Source organism: Eumetopias jubatus, unplaced genomic scaffold, assembly GCF_037043125.1.
Source record: "Eumetopias jubatus isolate StellerSeaLion01/CBP00866 unplaced genomic scaffold, mEumJub1_p1.0 scaffold_4, whole genome shotgun sequence".
Lineage (NCBI taxonomy): Eukaryota > Metazoa > Chordata > Mammalia > Carnivora > Otariidae > Eumetopias > Eumetopias jubatus.
This window is the reverse complement of record NW_028274810.1, coordinates 93,452,410-93,473,891: the sequence shown is the minus strand read 5'-3', so window position 1 is coordinate 93,473,891 and position 21,482 is coordinate 93,452,410. Positions and strand designations below refer to the sequence as shown.

The 21,482-nt window shown below is 56.6% G+C and overlaps 1 protein-coding gene across 1 annotated transcript in view; it reads right to left on the bottom strand.

Annotated features, from left to right (window-relative positions):
• The window catches only part of IFFO2 (intermediate filament family orphan 2), a 46,667-nt gene extending 25,994 nt beyond the window's left edge, over positions 1 to 20,673 (bottom strand). The window contains exon 1 of the mRNA XM_028108497.2: positions 19,736 to 20,673. Within this exon, the coding sequence (XP_027964298.2) occupies positions 19,736 to 20,406 (671 nt within the window). The 5' untranslated portion in view covers positions 20,407 to 20,673. The remainder of the gene's footprint in view (positions 1 to 19,735) is intronic.
• Between the last annotated feature and the right edge of the window lie 809 nt (positions 20,674 to 21,482).

The following is a 21,482-nucleotide window of genomic DNA, read 5'->3' as shown; positions in this document are numbered from 1 at the left end:
ATTCAGTACACCCACCGTCTTCACCTTGCAAAACATAAACTCTGCACCCATTAAACAATAACTCCCCACGCCCTCTGGCACCCAGCTTTCTACTTTTTGTCTCTATGAAATGGACTACTCCTAGGGACCTCGCAGAAGTGGAACCATGCGGTATTTGTCCTTTTGTGACTGGCTTAGTGCACTGAGCGTAAGGTCCTCAGGGTTCACCCACGTTGCAGCGTATGTGAGAATTTCCTCTCCTGTATCTTCTCAATTTTGAATGATATAATGTGTCCATTAGTCAAAAAATCAAAACCATTTAAACCTTAAAAAGACAAAAACACCTGCTTGCTCTCCCTCTGGTTTAGGTTGCATGCGTATTTCACAACGATTACACCAGAAATAGAATAGGTAAGTGAAACAAGACAATAGAGACCCCACCCAGTCCCCCCTCCCTGAGAGAATCACCTTCACACCGGCTGCCCGTCCTTCCCAATGCCTTCTTATGAAAGCTTATCTTTTACAAGTGAATCCAGGATCAGACAGGACGTGGCGTTTAAGTGTGCTTTTTACACTTAACGTACAGCAAGCATCCTTCTGGGCTTCTGGGCGGGTCACACGGCAGGTGGCTGCGGCCCCGCTGATCTAACAGGTCCTGTACTGTCATTCCCAAGTCCTAACAATCTAAACAACGCCTCGAAGAGCTTCCTGGTATACACACATCTGTATATCTGTCCAGTTATCTGGGTGGAGTGAGTGCTGGGTCAAGGGGGTGGATGTGTGCCCCTCTAACGCGCCATGTGTGACAAAGCTGAATTCTCGCGGGGCTCAGCCACTGCTGGAGCCTGGACAGCTGCGCCGGGAGCTAAGGAACAGCAGGGTCCTGGGTCCCCCGTCCTAGTTCCTGCAGCAACACTGGTTTGTGCTTCAGTCTCCCCATTAATCAAAAGACTGGTGGGAGAAGACTCTGCTATAAATACTGCCCTTCCTCACCCTCATTGGGGTGGCATTCTGCCCCCTGCCCCCAAGGAGCAACGTGTTGGGAGATCAGATCCCAAAAGGTAGAGGTTTTTCCATCCAGTCTGTGATGAGCCCTGGAGCAAGCAGCCTCATGCTAGCACGGGGCAAGATAAAACAGCATCCCCCATGGCACCTCCAGCTCCCGGTGTGCCAAGCCACCTCACAACTGCAATGCTTTTGCATGTGCTATACGCTCCGCCCAGAAGGCTCTGTTCTACACGCCTCCTTTGTCATCTCTCTCTCTCCTTCTCATCCTATACCAACATCAGAACCTAGTTTACATACCCCTCCTCCAGGAAGTCTTCCCTGACTCTTTGGTCAAGGTCAAGCGCCCTCCTTCTGTACTCCAAAAGTCCCAGTCACTTTCTCCTCAGGTAGTCTCCCTATTTAACTCTCGCAAGATCAGGCCAGTCTCTGGCTCCCAACGGCAACTCCAGAGCCCAGCACAGGCCCTGGAACGTAGGCACCCAAAAAATGTTTCCTGGATAAAGGGTGCACTGAGTGTCACCTCCAGAGCCTTTCTTGGGACACCCAATCTGGAGTCAGTGCAGCACCGATTCACTGTGTCGCCTTGGGCATGACCTCCCTGTGTGCCCCTCCCCACCAACCTCAGTTTCCCCAACCTCCACAGTCCCTGCCCCCTCTCGTCCCCCGATGCTCTTCTCTCACCTGGTCACCTGGACCTACCTCCCGCAGGACAAACGAAACGACAGGACGGTGAGCTCACAGCTCTCTACCCCCAGGACTTTGCCCTTCTGCTCAGGCCCAGACAAACCCCCAAAGATGCTCCACCCCACTCCCCTCCCCAGCATCAGGCACTCTTAGCAGCTCTCAGATGCTGGGACTCCAGCTGTTGCTCAAGTCCAGAAGCCAGCAGGGGTTCTGAGCACCCAGGCCAAAAAGCAGGGGGCCTGGCGGGGGGGGAGGGGGAGGGGGGGGTCTGAGCCCAGGAGGCTGGGGAGGCCCCACCCAGAGCTATGTTTACAGCTTGGAGGTAAAAACAGCAACTCCCAAGGCTATTTTAGAAACCTAATGTGCACTTTGGGTCTCCAGTTGTTTATTCCAAGCGACTGTGCCGCCCCCCAGGTAAGTGCAAAGCACTGTGGGTCTGCAGCTCCGTGTAACGCCCCCCCAAAGCCACATCACTCACTGGGAGCGCTGTGTACTCCGAGCAGCCCTGGGCCCGCGGCCTCAGAGTACAAGTCATCCTTAACATCTGCAGCCTGTACAAATAAGGGGTTGAAGCCAAGGAGAGCCCACCGGACAGGAGTTGGCACACAACTCACCCTGGATTTATACAGGCTCTGCAGCCTTGAGCAAGTCCCCTCTCCAGGCCTTGGTCTCCTCATCCGTGAAATGGGGGACAATGACCCCCACCTGGGTTATATGAGGACAAGCAAGCACAGCAGATTCCATGTGTGAAAAAAAAAAAAAAAAGAAAAGAAATCTCCAAACGTGGGATCCCAAGATGTCAGAAAGGGATGCTCTGAAGTCCAGGCCATCTGTCAATGGGAAGTCTGAAGCTCAGGGGGTTAAATGACATGTCCAAGGTCACACAGCCAGACAGCAGCAGAGCAGGGACCGGAGCCCAGAGCCTGGATGCTTCCTTGCCACGCTGCAGTAAGGGGAGGAAGACATTCTTAAGCAATCGCCAGGGAGGAAGGAGGAGAGAGTGACACGGACCCAGGAAGCCAATTACACGTGGGGCTTGTGCCACTGAGGCTGGGTTGGGGCAGACACTGCCTGTGTGTACAGCATCCTAATTGTCACAACTGGCCGGACAGGTGATTAGTCTGCCACCGTCCGCGCCGCGAGGGATTAGTGACTAAACGCAGCTCGAGGGGACAGACTCATTGCTTAATACCAGCCTCCTGTCGTCATGCAGGCCCAGCCAGTGAGGAGGGCACTGGGTCACCGCGTACGCGCATGCACACACACGCACACGCACACACACACCCGCACACACAGTGTCCCTCTTGCCCATCCATGGGGCTGGGCAACCCCTCTCAGAGGACAGAGAGGTCAGCTCCCCCAAGGACAGAGGGGAAAGAAATGGAGCAGACACCCGGAGAAGCTGCTATGACAGTGAAGCCTCTGGCAGCTCCTTACTGGAGCGTCTGGTTTCTGCTGATAGGGAAACTGAGGCTCACAGAGAGGAGGTGACTTGTCCAAGGTCACATAATCAAAACAGCTCACATCATGAAGTGGTAGTTTGTGATGGGCTCTATTAACTCATTCAGTCCTCACGACAGGCTTAGGAGGTGGGTGCTTATTACTCTGCCCATTTTACAGATGACGAAACTGAGGCCCAGGGAGGGGAGGTGACTTGTGCAAGGTCAGAGTTCGAAAGTGGTAGAGAGCCAGGACTCGAATCCAGGCAGCCTGGCTCCGGCGCCCAAGCTCACGACGCCAGACTCCCCTGCTGACCCTGATGGAGTGGCAAATGCCGGATTAGAACATAGTCTCTCGCATCCCAAAGCCCGGGCTCCTGTCTCTGTGCCAGCTGGCTTCATTAATAGGAGGGAGAAGGTCAGAAAGAATGTATCTCAGTCTCCCGGTGGTGCTGTCAGAATGGACCCTGAGTTGCATCACCTCCAAACCCCAAAGGGCAAAGTGCTGAGGCTTCCATGACCACCTGCCGGGCTGGGCCCAGCTTGGCCCGAACCGTGTGTCCCCTGAAGTAAGGCGCCCACAGCCCTGGCTCAGCCTCCAGAGCCCACCAATAGGCAGGGAATCCTTTAGAGACCAGAGATCCTCCAAAGGGGGTCCCCCAAGCATTGCTTAGATCCTGCCAGGTGCCCAGCCAAGGAGGAAGCAGAGGGTCACCATCCGCAGCCCTGCCAAGGAACCAGTAGGCTTCTCTTCTCAGCTCAAAGCCTCTCTGCTCCCTGAGACTTGCCCCTGCCCCCCCAGCCACACAACCCCTGGCCCAGACTGAGCAAGAGGCCGAAAAAGAAGACGGTCCAAGACAAAGGGACAAGGAGCGGGCTGGGAAGGGATGAGGCCCTCACACAGCTCCCCTGCCCCTTACCTCAAAACACTTGGACATCAGGCAGACAGACTCGGCCACTTCCAAGCTGGTGACCCAGTAAAGGTGGCTTTACCTCTCTGAGCCTTGGTTTCCTCGTCCGGGAAATGGGGGCAGCCACAGTTCCTACCTCCCAGGTTGCGGGAATGGTACAAGATGGTGGGGGGGGGGGGGTTCCAGGTCCAGAGTCCGAGGCTTGACTGGGACATGCCATTCTTCCCTGCAGACAGTTCATCCTCTGGGCTCCCCGCCCCCACCCTGGGAGGGAGGCGCTGCCGGTAGCCAGACTCTCTAAGTGCCCCACAGATAGTAGGCCCTCAACTGGTATTTACTGGATGAATCACTCTGGGAGCTGGAGCCATGGGGTAGAGCAGCGAGAGGGCCTGGGTGCGAGTCCTGCCCCTCCAGCTGCACTGACTCACTGTGTGACCCTGGTCCCGTCCCAGCTCCTCTCCGGACCTCACTGCCCGAGAAAGCTCTGACCGCCCCCGCAGGAGCTCCGGCTCTCCCTTCTCCTGCCTCTGGGAAACCCGTAGGCCAGCCACCTCTGGGGCAGCCTGCCCAGAGGTGAGCCCTTTCCCAGCAGGCCTGGCTTCCTAGGGACAGAGAGCCGAGTGCACGTCCACCCCTGTAAGCCGACAAAGGCAGCAGGCGGGCTTCCTCCTGGTGACTTTGCCTGGGGACAGATGGAGCACAGTGTGGCGTCTGTCAAGCCAGATGGCCTGGTCGGCCTGAGGGGCCCGGACACCAGCTGGGTGTCCAGCCCCAGCAGGCAGAGCTGCTTAACCCCTTCTTGTCCCAGGCGCAGGACTTAGCATCCCCTTGGCAACTCGGTCACTGCGGTACACTCGGGCTTCATGCCCTCCACCCCTGGAGGTGAGTGGCCTCCCTGGGGCCAAAAGGGAGTCAGGGAGGCAGTGGGGTGAGAGGGAGCCATGGGACAGGGGGGAGTGGAGGAGGTGCCGCCACTGAGTCCCGAGGGCAGTCCCGGACCGCCAGGAATGTGCCAACCCAAAGGGCAAGCAGGGGAGGGCACTGATTCCTGGCCGGGGAGCCGAGGGGAGCTGCGCAGAGCCAGCCGCTTTGCTTCCAGGACACCCATGTGGGGCAGAAGGCCACCAGCCACTTTATCGGGCCGGAAAACCCACTCCCCGGCCCAAGCCCCAGAATCAGCACTGCCCTGGGAAAGAGGAGACCCAACTCCACCAGGCTGGCTCACTGGCCCTCGACATGTTGCTCAACCTCTCTGGGCCTCAGTTTCCCCATCAGGAAAGGTGGAGCCAGAGTGATCCCTGGGCTCCAGGGCCACGTCCAGCTCCGAGGGTTCCATGACTCTGGGAGAAGGCATGTGCCACGCTCCCAGGCATTGGTGGGATCCCAAAGGGAACAGCCAGATCCTTCCTAAACCAAGAGCATGCCCTAACAAGTGTGCATTGAGTCAGGAGGGCCTTTAGGAGGGAAGAGGGTAAGCTTAGGGGCTCAGAGGGGAGTGGTACTGTCTTCCCCAGGAGGTTGATGCCCACCCATTCCCCTGCTCCATGGAAGGCTACACAGGGGGAATGCAGCAAATGGGATTATGGCTAGGGACCAGGAAGCATTTTCCAATGGAAAAAACTACAAGGAACATCCAGAGGAAGACTCTGTAATGCCCTCCCTAAGCAGTAAGATCTCTAGGTAGGATCTGCAAAGGTCCCAACCTCAAGGCTGGGAGGGAGGACCAAGTGACTTCTGGAGACCCCTGGGAAGAGCAAGCTGGTGTCCACAAGGAGAAGTAAAGCAGGGCCTCAGAGTCTCTGCACTCAGGTGCCCAGCCAATCTGGTATTCCAGAGGGGCTGTCATCTTGGGGCAGAGCATGGCCAAGCTCAGCTCCAGCCCGGGACCGGCACACTGATCCAGCAGGCATCTTTAGGTATCTTTCAGGACAGAGGCTGCAGAAAACTCCAGAAAAGCCCCAAGACCACATCAAAATAGGCAAGGAGGCAGGGCTCGGCAAGAGGGCTGCCAGCCAGCAGTGGAGCCTCAGCGTGGCAGAGGCGAGAACACGGGGCCGGGGGGCCATAGACCTGGCCGTGAGATCTAGCTCTGCCACCAAACTGCTGTGCAACCTTGGGAAAAATCACTGCCCGTCTCTGAAGTGTGTGTTGGGGGAGAAACGAAACATTTGTCGGGACTCTCGCAGCTCTGATTTAACAGTCATTTGTCACGCTGGCTAGGAACAAAAGTCTGCCTTTCTGGCCCATGTAGCATCATTGCCAGGGCCCAAGCACAGGGCCTGAGCCCAGGAGCCCTGCAAACGGATGGATGGATGGGTAGATGGATGGATGATCAAGTGGGGTAATTCCTTTTTTTTTTATTTTTTTTTATTTTTTTATTTTTTTTTAAAGATTTTATTTATTTATTTGAGAGAGACTGAGAGATAGAGAGCACGAGAGGGAAGAGGGTCAGAGGGAGAAGCAGACTCCCTGCTGAGCAGGGAGCCCGATGTGGGACTCGATCCCGGGACTCCAGGATCACGACCTGAGCCGAAGGCAGTCGCTTAACCAACTGAGCCACCCAGGCGCCCAAGTGGGGTAATTCCTAAAAAGGAAGAGCAGAAGGTCCTAGGCGTCCCGGGATGATTCCTTACATGTGCCCACAAGACCTCCTTGGATCGCTTTCCCACAACTACAGACCCTCCAGCAACCAATCCCCTTCTCTATTTTAAACATACATGTGCACGTACCTACCCGTGCATACTTGAATTCGCAACACATGCTCCAAGCACAGTGGCCTAGTTCTGAGCCCTGAGGACAGAAGCTCTGGACCCCAAAGCCATGAGACTCAACTGCTCCAGCCATCCCCCGGGGCATCGTGGCTTTCTGAAGTGCACTCCCAAAGCTGGGTTTGAAATGAGAGGCAACAGTGGTGGACCCCAGTGGTGATCTTTAAAGCCAGAGAGACCCACATTCCCACGCCAGCTCTGCTGCTTTCTAGCTATTAACAAGCAGCAGGTCGCTCTACCTGCCAAGACTCTGTGTCCTCATCTGTGCAATGGGCATGACTACAGCCACCCTTCAGGAGAGCACCTCCGTGAAGTTTTGAACCGCACTGGGCATAAGAGACGCTCTTGGGAAACCGTGCACTGAGCATTCTGGGATAATGAGATCCTGGCTTCCTTCCTGGAGGAGCCGAGGGTGAGCCACACCTCCCAGTGCTTCTCTGCCTGGGCCCTGCAATCCCTTCCATCTCCTTTCCCACCTTGGTGGGTGATGTGCCTGGGCTCAAACCAGGCAGAAGCTACAAAGCGGCCTTTGTCTCGGACGAAACTCTAAACCAGCTGCCCTGATGTCACCCCTGGGAAAACAACGCTAACACGGCCTTCGACGTCACCTCTCTGCCAAGGTCTGGGAGTGCACTTCACCCACAAGGCCCCACAGAGGCAATCTGTGGGCTGGACCAGAACCCAGAAGCCATCCTCCCATGGCACTACAGAGTTCCAGAAGGAAGAACAGCTGTCCCCCTCCCCCACTGCTGAGAGGCTGGGGGGGACTCAAATCCCTGTCTCCCAGCTCCTCCATTTCAGCCCAGGGGCCAGGGCCAGGAATGTGCGGCCCATTGCCCAGCCTGGAAGACTGAGCCTGTGAGTGTGGTGGGAAGTAGTCCGGGAGAACCTGCCAGACTCAGATTCAAATCCCAGCTCTGCCCTTGCTTCACGGTGAGACCTCAGGCCAGGGATGTGACCTCCTGAGGCTGCCTCCACATCCATACAAGGAGTCTGGGACTGAGACGGCCCTTCCTCCAAGCAGCAGGAACAGGGACACACTCCCCCATCCAACAAGGCCACTGAAAGCCACAGGCTCTAGGCAACACACTGTGCTGGATGGCCTTGAATGCTAGGTCCTGCCCTACCAGTGACCCAGCGTTGACAATCTGCTGGGGAGGAGAGGGGATGTGACCTCCTCCTTGTTGGTCAGGCAGGCGGCTTTGCTGGGGAAAGGAAGTGTCCTGAACACAAAAGGCCAGTCTGTAGCCAGAAGAGGGAGGGCATAGGCAGTTCTTATTTATGGGGCCTGGGACAGAGGGGCAGAACCATTAACAGCTAGGGGGTCAGCACCCCAGCAGGACCTGGCATGCCCTATTTCGCTGAACCTTCATTACAACCTTGTGAGTTCAGGGTGTCATCCCCATTTTACAGATGAGAGACCTGAGGCTCAGGGTGGTCTCAATTCAGTCACTCCCACCCAGGTGAAAGCCGGTAGACTTACCATGCCTTAAGGCACAGAAAGGAACAGGCTATGAATTGGGGGTCCCCTGAACTTACCAGTAGCCTGCTGAGCTAGGGCCTCAGTTTTCCCAGCTTGGAAAAGTCCTGACGTTTTAAATGTCAGTATTTTCTTTGAAGACAAGTGTAGAGCCAAGCGCAAAAGAATATTAAGACTCTCCCCATAAACCTGTACAAACGCAAAAAGTACTATTTGTCAGCCACATCCCCAGAGCGGAGATCTCCATGGGGTTGGGGGACCCGGCTTTCCAGTTCACACAACTCCAGCACTGAAGGCAAAGTTCTCCGACCTTCCCACTCCAAGGCCCACGCCAGAGAAAAGAGGGATGGGAACGGCCCTGCCTGGGCAAGGCTTTTCGATAGCACTGGGGGAATCTTGTCATCCTATTTACACAGGGGGAAACTGAGGCACAGAGAAATGACACAGTGGAGCGCAGGGTGGCAGACAGGGACTGTTACGCAGTCAGTCAACACCCTAAGACCACCAGGCTGACGCCAGGGAAGTGCCTTTTGTTGTAAGGAGACAAGCCCGAGGCACCCTCCGATGTGTCCTCCACAGGCTGACAGAGGCTCATCTGCACTGGGACCTGGAAACTGGCTCAGGGGCAGGACTCGGTCTCTGTGGATGCCACCTCACAGGCCCTGAGGCTTCTTCACCCCAAGAGCCCCAGCCTCCGGGAGTTTTCAAAACCCCTCTTTAAATGACTATCAGACCCAGGAAGGATCCCTTAGCTCAGGGTTTCAAAGGAAACCCAATTCTACTCTGTGACCTCAGGGGAGCTGCTCTCCTTCTCTGGGCCTCAGTTTTCTCATCTGAAAATGGTCATAGGTATGTGCATGGGGGTGGAGAGAAAAATATAAAACACTGAGGGACGAACTCTCAGAAGGTCTTTTTCAAAGACAAAGGCACATCTACTCATCTGCCTCGACAGGGGAATGATGCTGCCTGGAAGCAGGGGGATGGACTGGCTGACCTCAGAGAGCTGCTCACTGGGGGGTAAGATGAAGTCACAGGTCTGAGGGAGCAGGGGCAGGCAGGGCGGGCAGGCCCGGGAGGTAAGGCGAGCAGCCTAGCCTCCGGGGCCCCAAGCCCCTCCCCGTGTCTAATCCTAGGCTCATCTTTGATGGGGGCTGGGAGCTGGGGGCTGAGGTCTCCCTCGACCAGTGGTGACCTCCAAGACCCAACAGCTATCCCTTTCAGCAGGGAGCCTCTCCTGCCCCCCACAATGATATACAAGGGGTAGTACAAAGGGGCCTGGGGTGGCCGAAGGCAGGGTCCTGACCCCAAGGGTTCCAAGTCTGCAGGGTGCAAACCAAGGCTCCCAGACGCACGCGCGCACATACAGGCTCACAAAGCCCCAGCAGCAGACAAAGAGCCCCCCACAGAGGCCTGGCATCAGGTGGGCAGAGGGACAGGAACAGGAACCGCTCACAGCCCTCCCCCGCCTCACACAGGGGACGGGGAGGTGAGAACCAGCCGTAGCAAGTGAAGACCAAAACAAGAAAGAACAGAAAGGGGGGAGAGGAGAGAGGATGAGAGGCAGCAAAACAGAACAAAGAGCACCAAGAAGGGCAGGAGGAGGGAGGGAGGACGAGAAGGAGAAGAAGAATGGGCAGGCTGGCTAGGTCCTGCCTGAGCAGCAGGCTCTGGACCGCGCGCTGGCACGGCAACCTCACCTCCAGGCCTTGGCACAAGCTGTTCTCTCTGCCTGGAGCACCCTTCCCTTCTCTTCCACTCTTACTAGACCTCCGAAACACAACTCAGGTGACACCTCCTCCAGGAAGCCTTCCTCGACTGGCCCTAAACTGGCTCAGGCATCTTTCACAACTCCTGGGTTTCGAGCACTGCAGGGTCCCACCCAGAGCTCCAAGGCTCTCTGGTCCTGTGGTATGACTTGGCAATGAGCTTTCCCCAAAGCTATTCCAGTCAGTCTCCCCCCACGGCCCAGCATGGCCTTCTGCCCACTACCACAGCAGGCCAGGGGCAAAGAGGAGGCGCGGACAGGCCCTGGGAAGATGTACCAACCCTGCCCTGAGAGGAGCCTGTCTGCCGGGGAATTTCCCAAGGTCCACTTAGACCAGTGGCTCTTCCCCTCCCCCAAGACGGCAAACAGGGGGCACTGAGCCAAGTACCATCTTAAATAACCCAAGTAATAAAAATGGCCAGTTAAGAGGGCGGAAGGCAGTGTCTCCACTGTGGGGGCGTCTCTCCATCGAGCAGCAGATGAGCGGGGGGCTGTGTGAATGGGCACATCCCAAAGTCAGAGCACGCAGGCCGGAGTGCGCTGAGCCAGCATCTCAGAGGGAGCTCCGAGACAGCCCCCACCCAGTGCAGCCTTGAGGGGGTGGGGGGCTCCTGTCCAAGCCAGGGTCCAAAGGCCATTCGACCCAACCCCCCACCCCTGCTCCTCTCCCCAGAACCCCCAGCCTCACTTAATAACCACGATGGCAGCTGCTAACCTCTGAGCACTGCCGTCCCATTCAGGCTCCCTGCCACCCACGCACAGGACCGTCCCCCTTTCTCAGAGAAGTAAATGATGCTCTCAAGTTCATGCAGCCAAGAAGCAGCAGAAACACTCTCCGACTTCCTCCCTTCCCAGCTTCCAACTTGCACACGAACGCTCCGCTCCAAGCTGTCGAGTTTTGCAGGTTTCTGTCCAACGTCCCAGCAGAGCTTGTCCCGGGACCCAGGGGCCGCATGAATGTAAAAAGGAAGGGGAGGACGGGACATCTCCTGGGGCTTCGAGGAGCCCCAGGCTGCAAGGGAAGCCGGGGGAGGAAACAGCCTCGTGCGTAGGCAGGACCCAGGCTTCTAATCATTTCGACCCCAAGGGCAAACACTTGACAGTTTATAAAGTGCTTCCACAGACATCGCTTCATTTCATCTTGCAAACAGCTCAGTGAGGTCAGAGGTACTATCCCCATTTCACAGAAGCAAAAACTGAGGCTCAGAGCATAGAAGCTACGTGCAGTGGCATGCCCCTTCCTGGGTACAGCAATAAAAGGCTCAATCTGGAGCCTGACTTCCGGGATGAAACCTTCGCTTCCCACCTGCTAGCAGCATCTGGGCTCAGTTCTGTCAATGTCTCTGTGGCTCCGTTTCATTCTCTAAAATGGGCTTAATGACAGTATCTAACGCACAGGGTTATTATGAGGTTACATGAATCAAACATCCCTAAACTGCTTTGAATGCAGCCTGACAAAGAGTAAATGCTATATAAATATTTGTTTCATTAATTAGTTAATATTTATTGTGCCCTTACTGTGCACAGGTACTATCTGAGCAGGTACCTGCCACATGGCTTTGTCACATCTGCCTGTGTCCCCAGACTCTGCGTTCCTGAGGGCAGGGGCTATGTCTGCTCTACCCCAGTGCCCAGCACAGGACCTGGCTCACGGCCCAGGCCCAGCCGCTGTCAGGAGAAGAGAACCTCAGCTTCTCAGACATCCACACCCAGCAGGCTCAGCTTCCCCGCCAAGAGGCACGGAATGACTGTAACAAGTTCCCTGCACCCAGGCAAAGTTCACGGACCCAAACAAAGGCACCAGTTCAGGAGACCCAACCCCAGGGTGGAGGGCAGTTTCCCTCCAGGCACCAGATGCCCACTGCTCTCTCCTTGTTACCAGCTCCTGAGAATCCCTGGCCGCTGCCCTGGGCGCACGTAGGTACCGGGCATGATCAAAAGAGCCTTAACTGAGAATCTGAGACCCACATCCAGCCCCGGCTTTGCTGTGTGACTGGGAGCAAGTTACTCTTCTGCTCTGAGCCTGGGTTTCCATCTGCAGAGTTGGCACAAGGTTTGACGCCGACCATGTAGAAAGTGCCAGCCAGGTGATAACCCATGCTCCCTGCCCCCCCGCCCCCATTCCTCCCCCTGCCAGGCCCACCAGCCTCGGTGTGCCACCCTCTGTGGCTGACCAGGAACTCCCCCCAACCCAGGGTCTGGTCCCCCACTAGGATCACCTCCAGAGAGCAGGGGGCTGGACTGTCCTCTCTGGTGGCCCAGGAGGCTCATCTGTCTGCCGCTGCCAGTGACTCACTGGTTTCTCAAGAAATCATTACTGTCAAGTGACAGCAGGAAGTCTTCCCGGTGTAGCAGCAGCTGGGGAGACCCCATGCCTGCCTCCTCACCCTGGACCAGCCTTCAGCAGCCCTCCAGTGGCATGGAACCTGTCCAGCCTGTCCCCACTAGGAAGAACACTAAACTTGGGGTCTAGAGACCCAGACCACACTTGCTGCAAGATCTGGGGCAGAGGTTTTCCACCTCTCAGAACCTGTCACCTTGGCCCAGTGGGTTGAGCTTCCAGTTTTTGGTTTCAGCTCAGGTCATTATCTCAGTGTCCTGAGATCAAGCCCCACGTCAGGCTCTATACTGAGCATGGAGTCTGCTTGTCCCTCCCCCTCTGTTCCTCTCTCTCTCTCTCTCTCTCTCTAATAAATAAAAAATCTTTTAAAAAGAAAACAAAGAACCTCTCATCTGTAAAATGGGCATAATTGATTCCCACCTCTTGGGGTTGTCTGATAATTAAATCTCACTTACTTAAAGAACTCATCACAGAGCCCAGCACATAGTAGTTACTCAATCAATGGCGGCTATTAAGTCACTATGATTTATTTTTAAACCTTTTTCAAAATGCTTTCTCCATTACTTCAGATGATTTTTACAGCAACTCTGGGAAGCAGAACTCATAAGGAAACGTATCCCCATTTTACAGAGTGACAAACCGAGGTACAAAAGATTATATGGTGTGCAGATTCCAGACCACCCCAACAAAGTTACAGAGAGAACAGGATTCACAGGGCACTGGGCAGGCCCATCTTCCCACCACCCCCATTCCCAGGTGGGCAACCAGAAGCTCAGGTCATACCGCAGGCAAGCCAGGACCATGGCCTGGACTCCACAGGGCTCTAGCTGCCCCGTGCCACCAGCCAGGGGCTCAGCCAGGCCACAGACCCTTGAGGGGACCAGAGGCATATGCCAAGTTTACTGCTGGGTGACAACTACCGTCTCTTGTACCAGGAACTAAGTAACCACATCCTGCCCAGGAAGCCGAATGCCCCGTGCCCACTGGAGGTAGGAAATCCTCACCAGCCCCCCCGAGTCTGGCCCAGAATCCTCTAAGCACCACACAACCAGCAATGCCCAGAGGCTACATGACACCCAGATGCTGCCGGCAAAGGCATGGACCACCCTCCCTCCAGCTTCCAGCCTGGTTCTTGACTTCTGCCCACTTCACAAAGCCAGTCCCACTCACCCCTGAGGGCACCCACACATCTGCCCTGTGAAACCCTGCCATGTAACTCTTGTAGAACTTCCCCATTTATAAAGTGCCATAGCTGCATGAGCCCATTTACCCTGCCCACAACTTTGGGACACAGATGAGGAAATGAAGACCCAGAGAGGCAAAGTGACTAACCCAACCTGGCTCAGCTTTTAACTCCTATGCTGGCAGCCCAGCATCTGGCACCAGGTGATGAGTGTTGTTCAAATTTGTTAAAACCGATGTTTGGGGGGACTGGAGGGTGGGTCTCCTGACTCCAAATCCAGACCCTTCCCTCCAGGAGCTGTGAGCGCCTGGATGTACAGCCTGTGTCGATCATCTGTGTTGTGGGGGCCTTACATTCCCCCAGCCACACTGGGGGCCTACCAGCACGCAGCAGCCCAGCACAGCGCCCTCCCTCACTGCAAGACGCTTGCTCAGCATGGACTCTGGCCAGGCCCGGGCTGGGCTCTGCCAGTACACAGACCGGGAGCCGGCCCCCACAAGCTTACAGTCGGTGGGGGAGCAGACCTCCCAGGCCACTGAAAATCAGGGTGTGGCCTGCTGTGATGGTGGAGGTGGTGGGGGCTCAGAACGCCTGATGGAAGAAAGTCAAGGAAGACCAACGCATCCTGATGCTGAGCAGAGGGGACCGTAGCGCCTCCTTCCCTGCGCCAGGCCTTCAGGCATCCATGACACAGGAAATCAACACAACACCAGCCCAGCGTCGCCTCCCCGAAGTGATCAAAAGCCAGGACTCCCAAGGCAAAGTCCACAGTCTGCGGTGTCCCTGACACATGGTACAGTTTAAATCGATTCCCCTAGAAGTCAACGCATCTCCTTGCGGCAAAGAGCGCGTTCACATTCTGGGTCTCCCCTTCTGTCCTTCAAACTCCGACACGTGTGGGGAGGCGGGCCACGGGCCGAGAGAGGCTGAGAGCGTGTGAGCCCGGGTGTGCGTGTGCGTGTGCGTGTGCGTGTGTGTGTGTGTGTCTGTGTGTCTGTGTGCTGCGCTGGGGGGGCCCGGGGGCCTTGCATCCGGTGGCCAAGGCAAAAGCCCCGCCTCACATTCCTCAGGGAAGGAATCTTCAGCGTCAGCTGTCTCCCAGCTTCCTGCTTCCCTTTCTTTTCTGGGACCTCATTCCCCTGCCTCTGGCTTGAGATTCTGAAAATCCCTCCCAAATATGTCCCCAGAGAGAATGCCAGCACAGCCAAGAGATTCTGGGACACTGAGGAGCTGTACGGAGGGGGTTTGTGTGTTTCTTTCAACGGAGGTTGGAAGAAAGGGCGGGGGTGGGGGGGGTTGGCCAGAGATTTCCGGAGGCACAAATCAACTGCTAAGAGTAGGAAGAACACCCTCCTTAGATGCTGGACAAAGAAGTAGCCCTTTTTCTCTCCGCCCCCAACACTATGTCTGGCGCCTTCCATGGGACAGAGAGACTGCGACGTGTCTTGAAATGGATGTGCTGGGCAGTCCAGCACGGTGCCAGGAAATCCCTATAAAATGAAGGGAACAGACATTGCGGGGAGCCAGAGAGGGGACCTACCCGGAGCCTACCAAGCCCCAGGTGCCTTATCACAGGACCTCATTCGTTCCTCCCCGATTCCTAAGGGAGCAAAGTTCTTCCCCTTCTTTTACAGAAAGTGGTGGCTCCAGCGGCTCAGAGAGGTTAAGCAATTGCCTGAAGTCACATGGAGAGCGGCAGAGCCGAGATTTGAACCCTTCTCCCACCATCCCACGCTGCCTCCCAGGAAAATCAGAAATAAAGACTCCATATCGGTGACAGCTTCAGGAATAACCGAAGTGGCAGGAAACGATGCCTTGCAACCAGCTTTCCGGGGCAGTCTTCTGGCTTTGGGGCACTCAGGGGCCAGCACGCACCTGCTGAAGGGCCTCCCAGGGCGTGATGTGGAAAGGCAAGGGACACTCCAGCTGGCTCACCCACCAGCCCTTTTTGGAGCTCTTCATTCAGGCCGCCAGCCCGGCCCCTTCCGGGTCATGATCAGAAATAGCTGTGACAAAAGTCCCTCCCATCCCTGAAAGTAGCTTTTTAAAAAATGCTTAAAGGCAGACACACAAAAAGGTGGAGCAAACCCTACCAAACCCCAACCGAGGGCAGATGATGGGAGCTTCACCTCAGAGTAGTGGGGAAAGCTTTCAACGGCAGGCAAGGTCTTCCCAACTTGGCTTTGTGGGTCAGCTCCCTCTGGGCCTCAGTTTCCCCACCTCAAAAATGAAAGTAACTCAGCTAAATCAGCAATTTCTCTCTCTCTCTCTTTCTTTTTGTAAGCTGTAGAACCCTGTTTTCCAATGGAACCTTCTTCAGAAGACCAATCTGGCAGTCGGGGACATAGAGCTGCTATGGTTGATGGGGGCCAAATCCCAAGTGCTCAGCACCACCTCTCACTGTCCCTAGAATTGCCCCGAGGCACCCAGCTCTGGATCCCAGGGCTCCAAAGGGCCCCACTGGGAACCATCAGGCTAAATGATCACTGTGGTCCCTCCTGGCTCTCAAGCAAAGCTCCGATCATCCAACCACCAAGGAAAAACAAACCAAGCCCTTCATGCTGACTTGAGTCAGGGGCGCAGACACTTGGCAACCTGCAGGGTGAGGGAGGGAAACCCAGACAGTTCCAAACCATACTGGGCCTGGGACAGGAGTGGGGGGTAGGACTGCCAGTCCGTGAGGCAGGAAGAACAGCCTTGCCCCAGACCCCTCTGAGTCACAGACCAAAGTATAGGGTGAGTTGGGAGGGGTCACCAAAAGGAACCCCCTCCTGTAAAGGTGGAGGACCTAAGGCTCAGAGAGGGCAGCAATTGGCCTGAGGTCACACAGCACCTAGTATCAGAGCCTGACCTGGAGTCTGGATCTCTGAGAAGGGATGCAGAGAAATCCCCACTTGTTTAAAGTTCAGACAGACTCAGCAGGAATCTCCAGGGAAAGCCCCCAGCTTGCAAACTCAGAATAGGACATTTTGGTGGCACTGGGCGGTGACAGGACAGAGATGTTTGTTTTGGTTTCCAAATCAATGCTTGACAACCTTGTCGACGGTACAGTTTGGGCAACCACATTTCCCTCATGGTAAAGAGCTCAGAGCTGGTCGGCCCAAGGGGAAACCAGAGCCGTAGTGAACAGCGCCCAGGGCCCAGGCACCCCAGGCCAGCGGCTCTGGTTTGGGTTGGTGTTGTTTCCAAAGCATGGTTCCCATACCACTAATGGCATCCAAGATGATGTGAGGTGGTACAGGAGTGACTCCTCATATTTAAATTCTACTGACTGCATAGGTGAACCAATAAACAAACTATGCCCTGTCTGCACAGTGGAAAATTATTCACCAGTCTAAAGGAATGTAGTACTGAAACACGCTACAACGTGGATGAACCTCCAAAACATTATCTAAGTGAAAGAAGCCAGACACAAAAATATAATTGCTTTGATATGAAGTGTCCAGAAAAGGCAAATCTAAAGAAACTTCTCTCATGGACAGGGGACCAGAAGTGGGCTGGGAGCTCAAACTCAAGACTGTATTTTGTCAAAGCTGGGAAGACCTTTTGAGATCATCTAGCCCAGCGGTTTTTAAATTTTTTCTTTTAAGTTGTTGAGATGCCTGCCTTCCTCCCGAAAGCAAATTCTCACGAGAAACCCAAATACAGAAACAAGTAAAAACAGAATGTTACTGGTATACATTTATACTGTAAGTTCACATACAGAACAGTGACCTATTCTGAATTCCATCAGTCAAGTTGATGAGGCTATTTTGATTCATTAACATTTAGAACTGGGACCCACGGATGACAGTACCACATTGCGTTTAATTCTATCTCCAGTTTTGGCTGCAGGGTTTCAGGAAAATCCTGACTCACACAGATAAGTGGCTACAAATGGGAATGGTTTTTAGCGGTTTGCTCTGCAATCTCAGAGTACTCTTCAGACAAATAGAGAAGGCAGGCGGGGTGGCTTTAACTTGAGGCCAACTACTAACAAGTTAACAATTAACAATGAGTTGACATTAAAAACTTAAAAGTGAGCACATTTTTATAACCCTATTAACAGTATAATATAATTTAAAATATTAAGTCTTACATAATAGTCAAGGAACCCCAAGACCATCTCCAAGGAAGCCTGGGGCTTCAAGGAGCACAGTGCTAGCCCACTCACCCCGCACTTTACAGATAGGGAAACTGAGTCCCAAAGAAGGGAGTACACTTGCTTTGGAAAAATCCAACTTGAGCCCTGAACTGACTTCGGAAAAGATGCACCTCCCCAGTTCACCAAAAAATGGAGGAATAGAAGGCGCTCACACAGCCCAGGGGACGGGAGGAGAGGCACCCACACTCCACCTGCCCCAGCAGTGCCCATCTCATTCCAGGCCAGCGCCAGAAGCTGACATCACACCCCACACCCTGGGTGCAACTTGAACAGAGCATTGCTCAATGCCAACCTATCTCCCTCTGAGATTGGGCATGGTTTTTCCATCTCCTTAGTAGCCAGGTCCAAAAAGCACACACAATAAAACAAACACAGCAGAAGCCTGAGGCATGACGACACAATCAACAGTGGGGGACAGAAAGGCCCATCCCTCTGTGTTTCACCATCGAGAGCAAGTGCCTGTTCCCCTACCCCACCCCAGCGAAGCTGCCCACAGAGGCAGGTAGCTCCCCCTGGCCATGGCGGGGCACCAGGCCATTCTCAAGTCCTCACGAGCAGACGGGCCCAGGAGAGTGGCTCGTCCCCAGCGGGGTGTAAGACCTCCCCACAGAGAGCCAGGCCCTGCTTGAGAGAGACCCAAGACTCTCCTCTCGGGACCTCTGCTCCATGCTGGCCTGACAGAGCCTATCAACTTTAATAACATCAGCTGATTGCTCTATCCCTTCCAAAAAGCACCACCGACCTACTCTCCCCTTCTGCAACTGGGGGTAGATTTTATTATTCCTATCTGTCTAATGAACAAATAGGTTTCCAAATGGTCCAACGATCTCCCTGGCAGGTGATGGAGGAGACCCACGTCCTGCTCCCTGAGCAGACCTCTGTGCTCATCTGAGCACCAGGGCTCAAGGGCCTTCTCACAACACCCTCCAAGCCCTAGAGTTTGGAGCCGAGGCTCCCAATGCAGAGTTGCCCATGCCTGGGACAGCAGAGGGCCCTGCCCCCACCCAGGCCTGCGAGGCTACGGACAGACCCCTCTCCTCTTATTGGAAGCTAGCCATCAGTCCTGTCAGCCAGGCTGCGGACAGGAAGCAGCATCAGTTTTCCAGCTGGGGAATAGGGACCTGGCAAGAATGTTCAGGCCAGTCCTGCAGGCAGTCTGCCCTGCGCACTAGCCAGAGATGGTGGTCTGGGTCCAGTCAACAGCCAGTCTTCAGCCCAAGGTTCTCTCCTCCTGTGCGCCTTTAGGGCTGCGTCTGTTGGCACTCGATAAGCCATGACAGTAGGGGTTGGGGAGAAGAGGGGTGAGGAGAGGGGGTTTTGAAAGCTTGTGGCCAGTCTGATGGTAGTCTGGTTATCCAGACCCACCAAAGGGACCTTGCAGAGCTGGAGCAAGATGGCAGACTCTGGCCCTAGTGGGTAGGGACAGATTTACCCATTTTCAAACACATGATCTCATTTAATTCAAGGGACAAAAAAAAATAAAAATAAAAAGCCAGTGGGTCGGTTAAGAGTTTCTTCTTTTCACCCATGGAGGGAGGGGAGCCCACCTCCTACATCCTTGGGAAAATACCTATAGTGCGAGACAAACTAGCCAAAAGTCGTTCAATTCACTAGTTTGAATCCTGGTTTCGCCACTATCGGCCAAGCCCCCTTTGGCAAGCCCCTTGCATCGCTGTGCCTCAGTTTCCTCATCTACAAAATGGGAATAAGAATGCCTTACACTCTGCGTTGGCATGAGGATTAAATGAGATCACATAAAACACCAGTGGTCATTATGTCACCTAGAAAACAACCGGCCCCGACCAATGACAGCACCGAAGTGCCCCTATGGTAGTAAGCACCCGCCCCCATTCTTGGAACTAGTAAGTGAGTTTTCCAAGCGTGTGTAGGGCGCTATGCAAACACAGCCCACTTGCTAGGACCAGCTGGCCGCCCCCAGCCCCTCCCGAACGCACGCATTCCGCGGCCTCCCGGACCCGGACGCCCCCTCCCCAGGAGTTGCTGGGTGGGGGGAAGGGCAGGTCCCCACTCACCTCCGCTTGTACTCGTCGCGCTCGCGCTTCACCTTGGCCAGCACGTTGTAGAGCGCGCGTATCTCAGGCGTGATGGTGTCGATCTGCACGCCCACGCCGTCGGGGTGCACCCACGACACGCCGGGGCCCTGCACAGTCTCCACGCCGCCGCCGCCCGTGCGCCGCACCTGCGTGTAGCTCCAGATGGTCCCGGGCAGGCGTCCGTAGTGCTGCGGGTGCGAGCCGCCGCCGGGGGGCAGGCCGCCCAGGGCCACGGTGTTGGCGTTGGCGCCCGCCGTCGCGCCGCTGCCGCTGCCGCTGCCGTGCCCCGCGCCGGGCGCTGGCGGCCGCAGCAGCTCGGGCCCGGTCTGCACGGCCTGCTCTCGGGAGAAGGTCTTGTAGCGCAGCCGCCGCTCGCGCTCGCTCTGCTGCTGCTCCAGCTGCTTCTCCAGCAGCCGGTTGCGCCGCTCCAGCTCGTGCACCTTGGCCAGGAAGCAGCGGAAGCGCACGTTGAGCCCCTTCAGGAGGTGGATGTTGGAGCCCAGGTCGTCCCGCAGCGCCGCCGTCACCGGAGACGGCCCCGGCCCGGCCCCGCCGCCGCCACCGCCCCCGCCGGGGCAGCTCCCGCCGCCGCCGCCGGGCGGGCAGCCGAAGGCCAAGGCCATCTCCCCGAACAGCAGCGAGTTCACCATGCGCCGGCTGCGCGGCTCAGGGCCCCGGGCCCGCGGCTCCAGGTGCGGCTCCAGCTCCGGGCAGGGCTCCCGGCGCGGCCGGGCCAGGGCGGGCGCGGGCTCCAGCGCGGCCGGCCGGGCGGTTCCAGATGTGCGCCAGATGCGGCCTCCGCAGAGACGGCGGACCGGACCGCCCCCTGGATGTGGGCGCCGAGGCGAGGGACGGGACTTGGGCCGCGGTGGAGGCCGCGAAGGCTGCGTGAGGTGGCGCGGGCCGTAGGTCCCAGCGCCGCGACTGTCAGAGACGCTGTGGAGGTGCCGCGGCAGCGGCGCGCAGAGGACTCTCGGCCGGCACTGCCCCTCTGCGGCGGGCCCCGCCCACTGCAGACACAGGCTCCGCCCCCGCCCTCGCCCCGCCCATCCAGCCTCCCTCTGCGGCGCTCCCGGAGCCCGAGGCCCCGCCCCCGAGGCCCGCAGCGCCGGGCCCCACCCACCAGCCCGTGTCTCCGCCCACTCCCTCTCTCCGCCGCTTTCTGGGCTGGGTAGACCTGCTGTCTGCAGCTCTGGCTCCGCCCAGCTCCCGGCTGGACCACGCCCTCTCCCGCGCCGGGTCCTGCCGCCCGGCGCGGCTCGGATGCTTTGCCTGGGGACGCGGACCGCAGAGCTGCATCAGGCCCGCGGTTAGCTGGAACCGCCGCAGAGCCAGCCCGGCCCCTTAAAGGGGCAGGCAGCCTGAGCAGCGCACGTTTCCCCGTTAGGGCGCCCCTTCCCCCCACGTCCTCTAACAAGGAGGCTCCGCTTCTCTCCTATCCCCACCCCGATCCCCCGGCCCTAGATCCCCAAGGCGTGTCCTGGAAGGGCTGGGGGGGCCATAGCGTCCGAAGGTGCATCCGCACCCCACCCCCACTCCAACCTGGGGCGGCCTAGATCGACCTTCCCGGGATAAGGCAGCGTTTCCGCCGGCACGTCCCCCACGTGGTGGACCCGGGCAGGCTCCTCCACCGCTCGCCCCCATCTATAGGCGCGAGCTTGTAGTCCCGAGATCTGCTTGGGTACTGCCGAGCCCGCTGGTCTTCGGGCCCACCGAGGCGCCACGC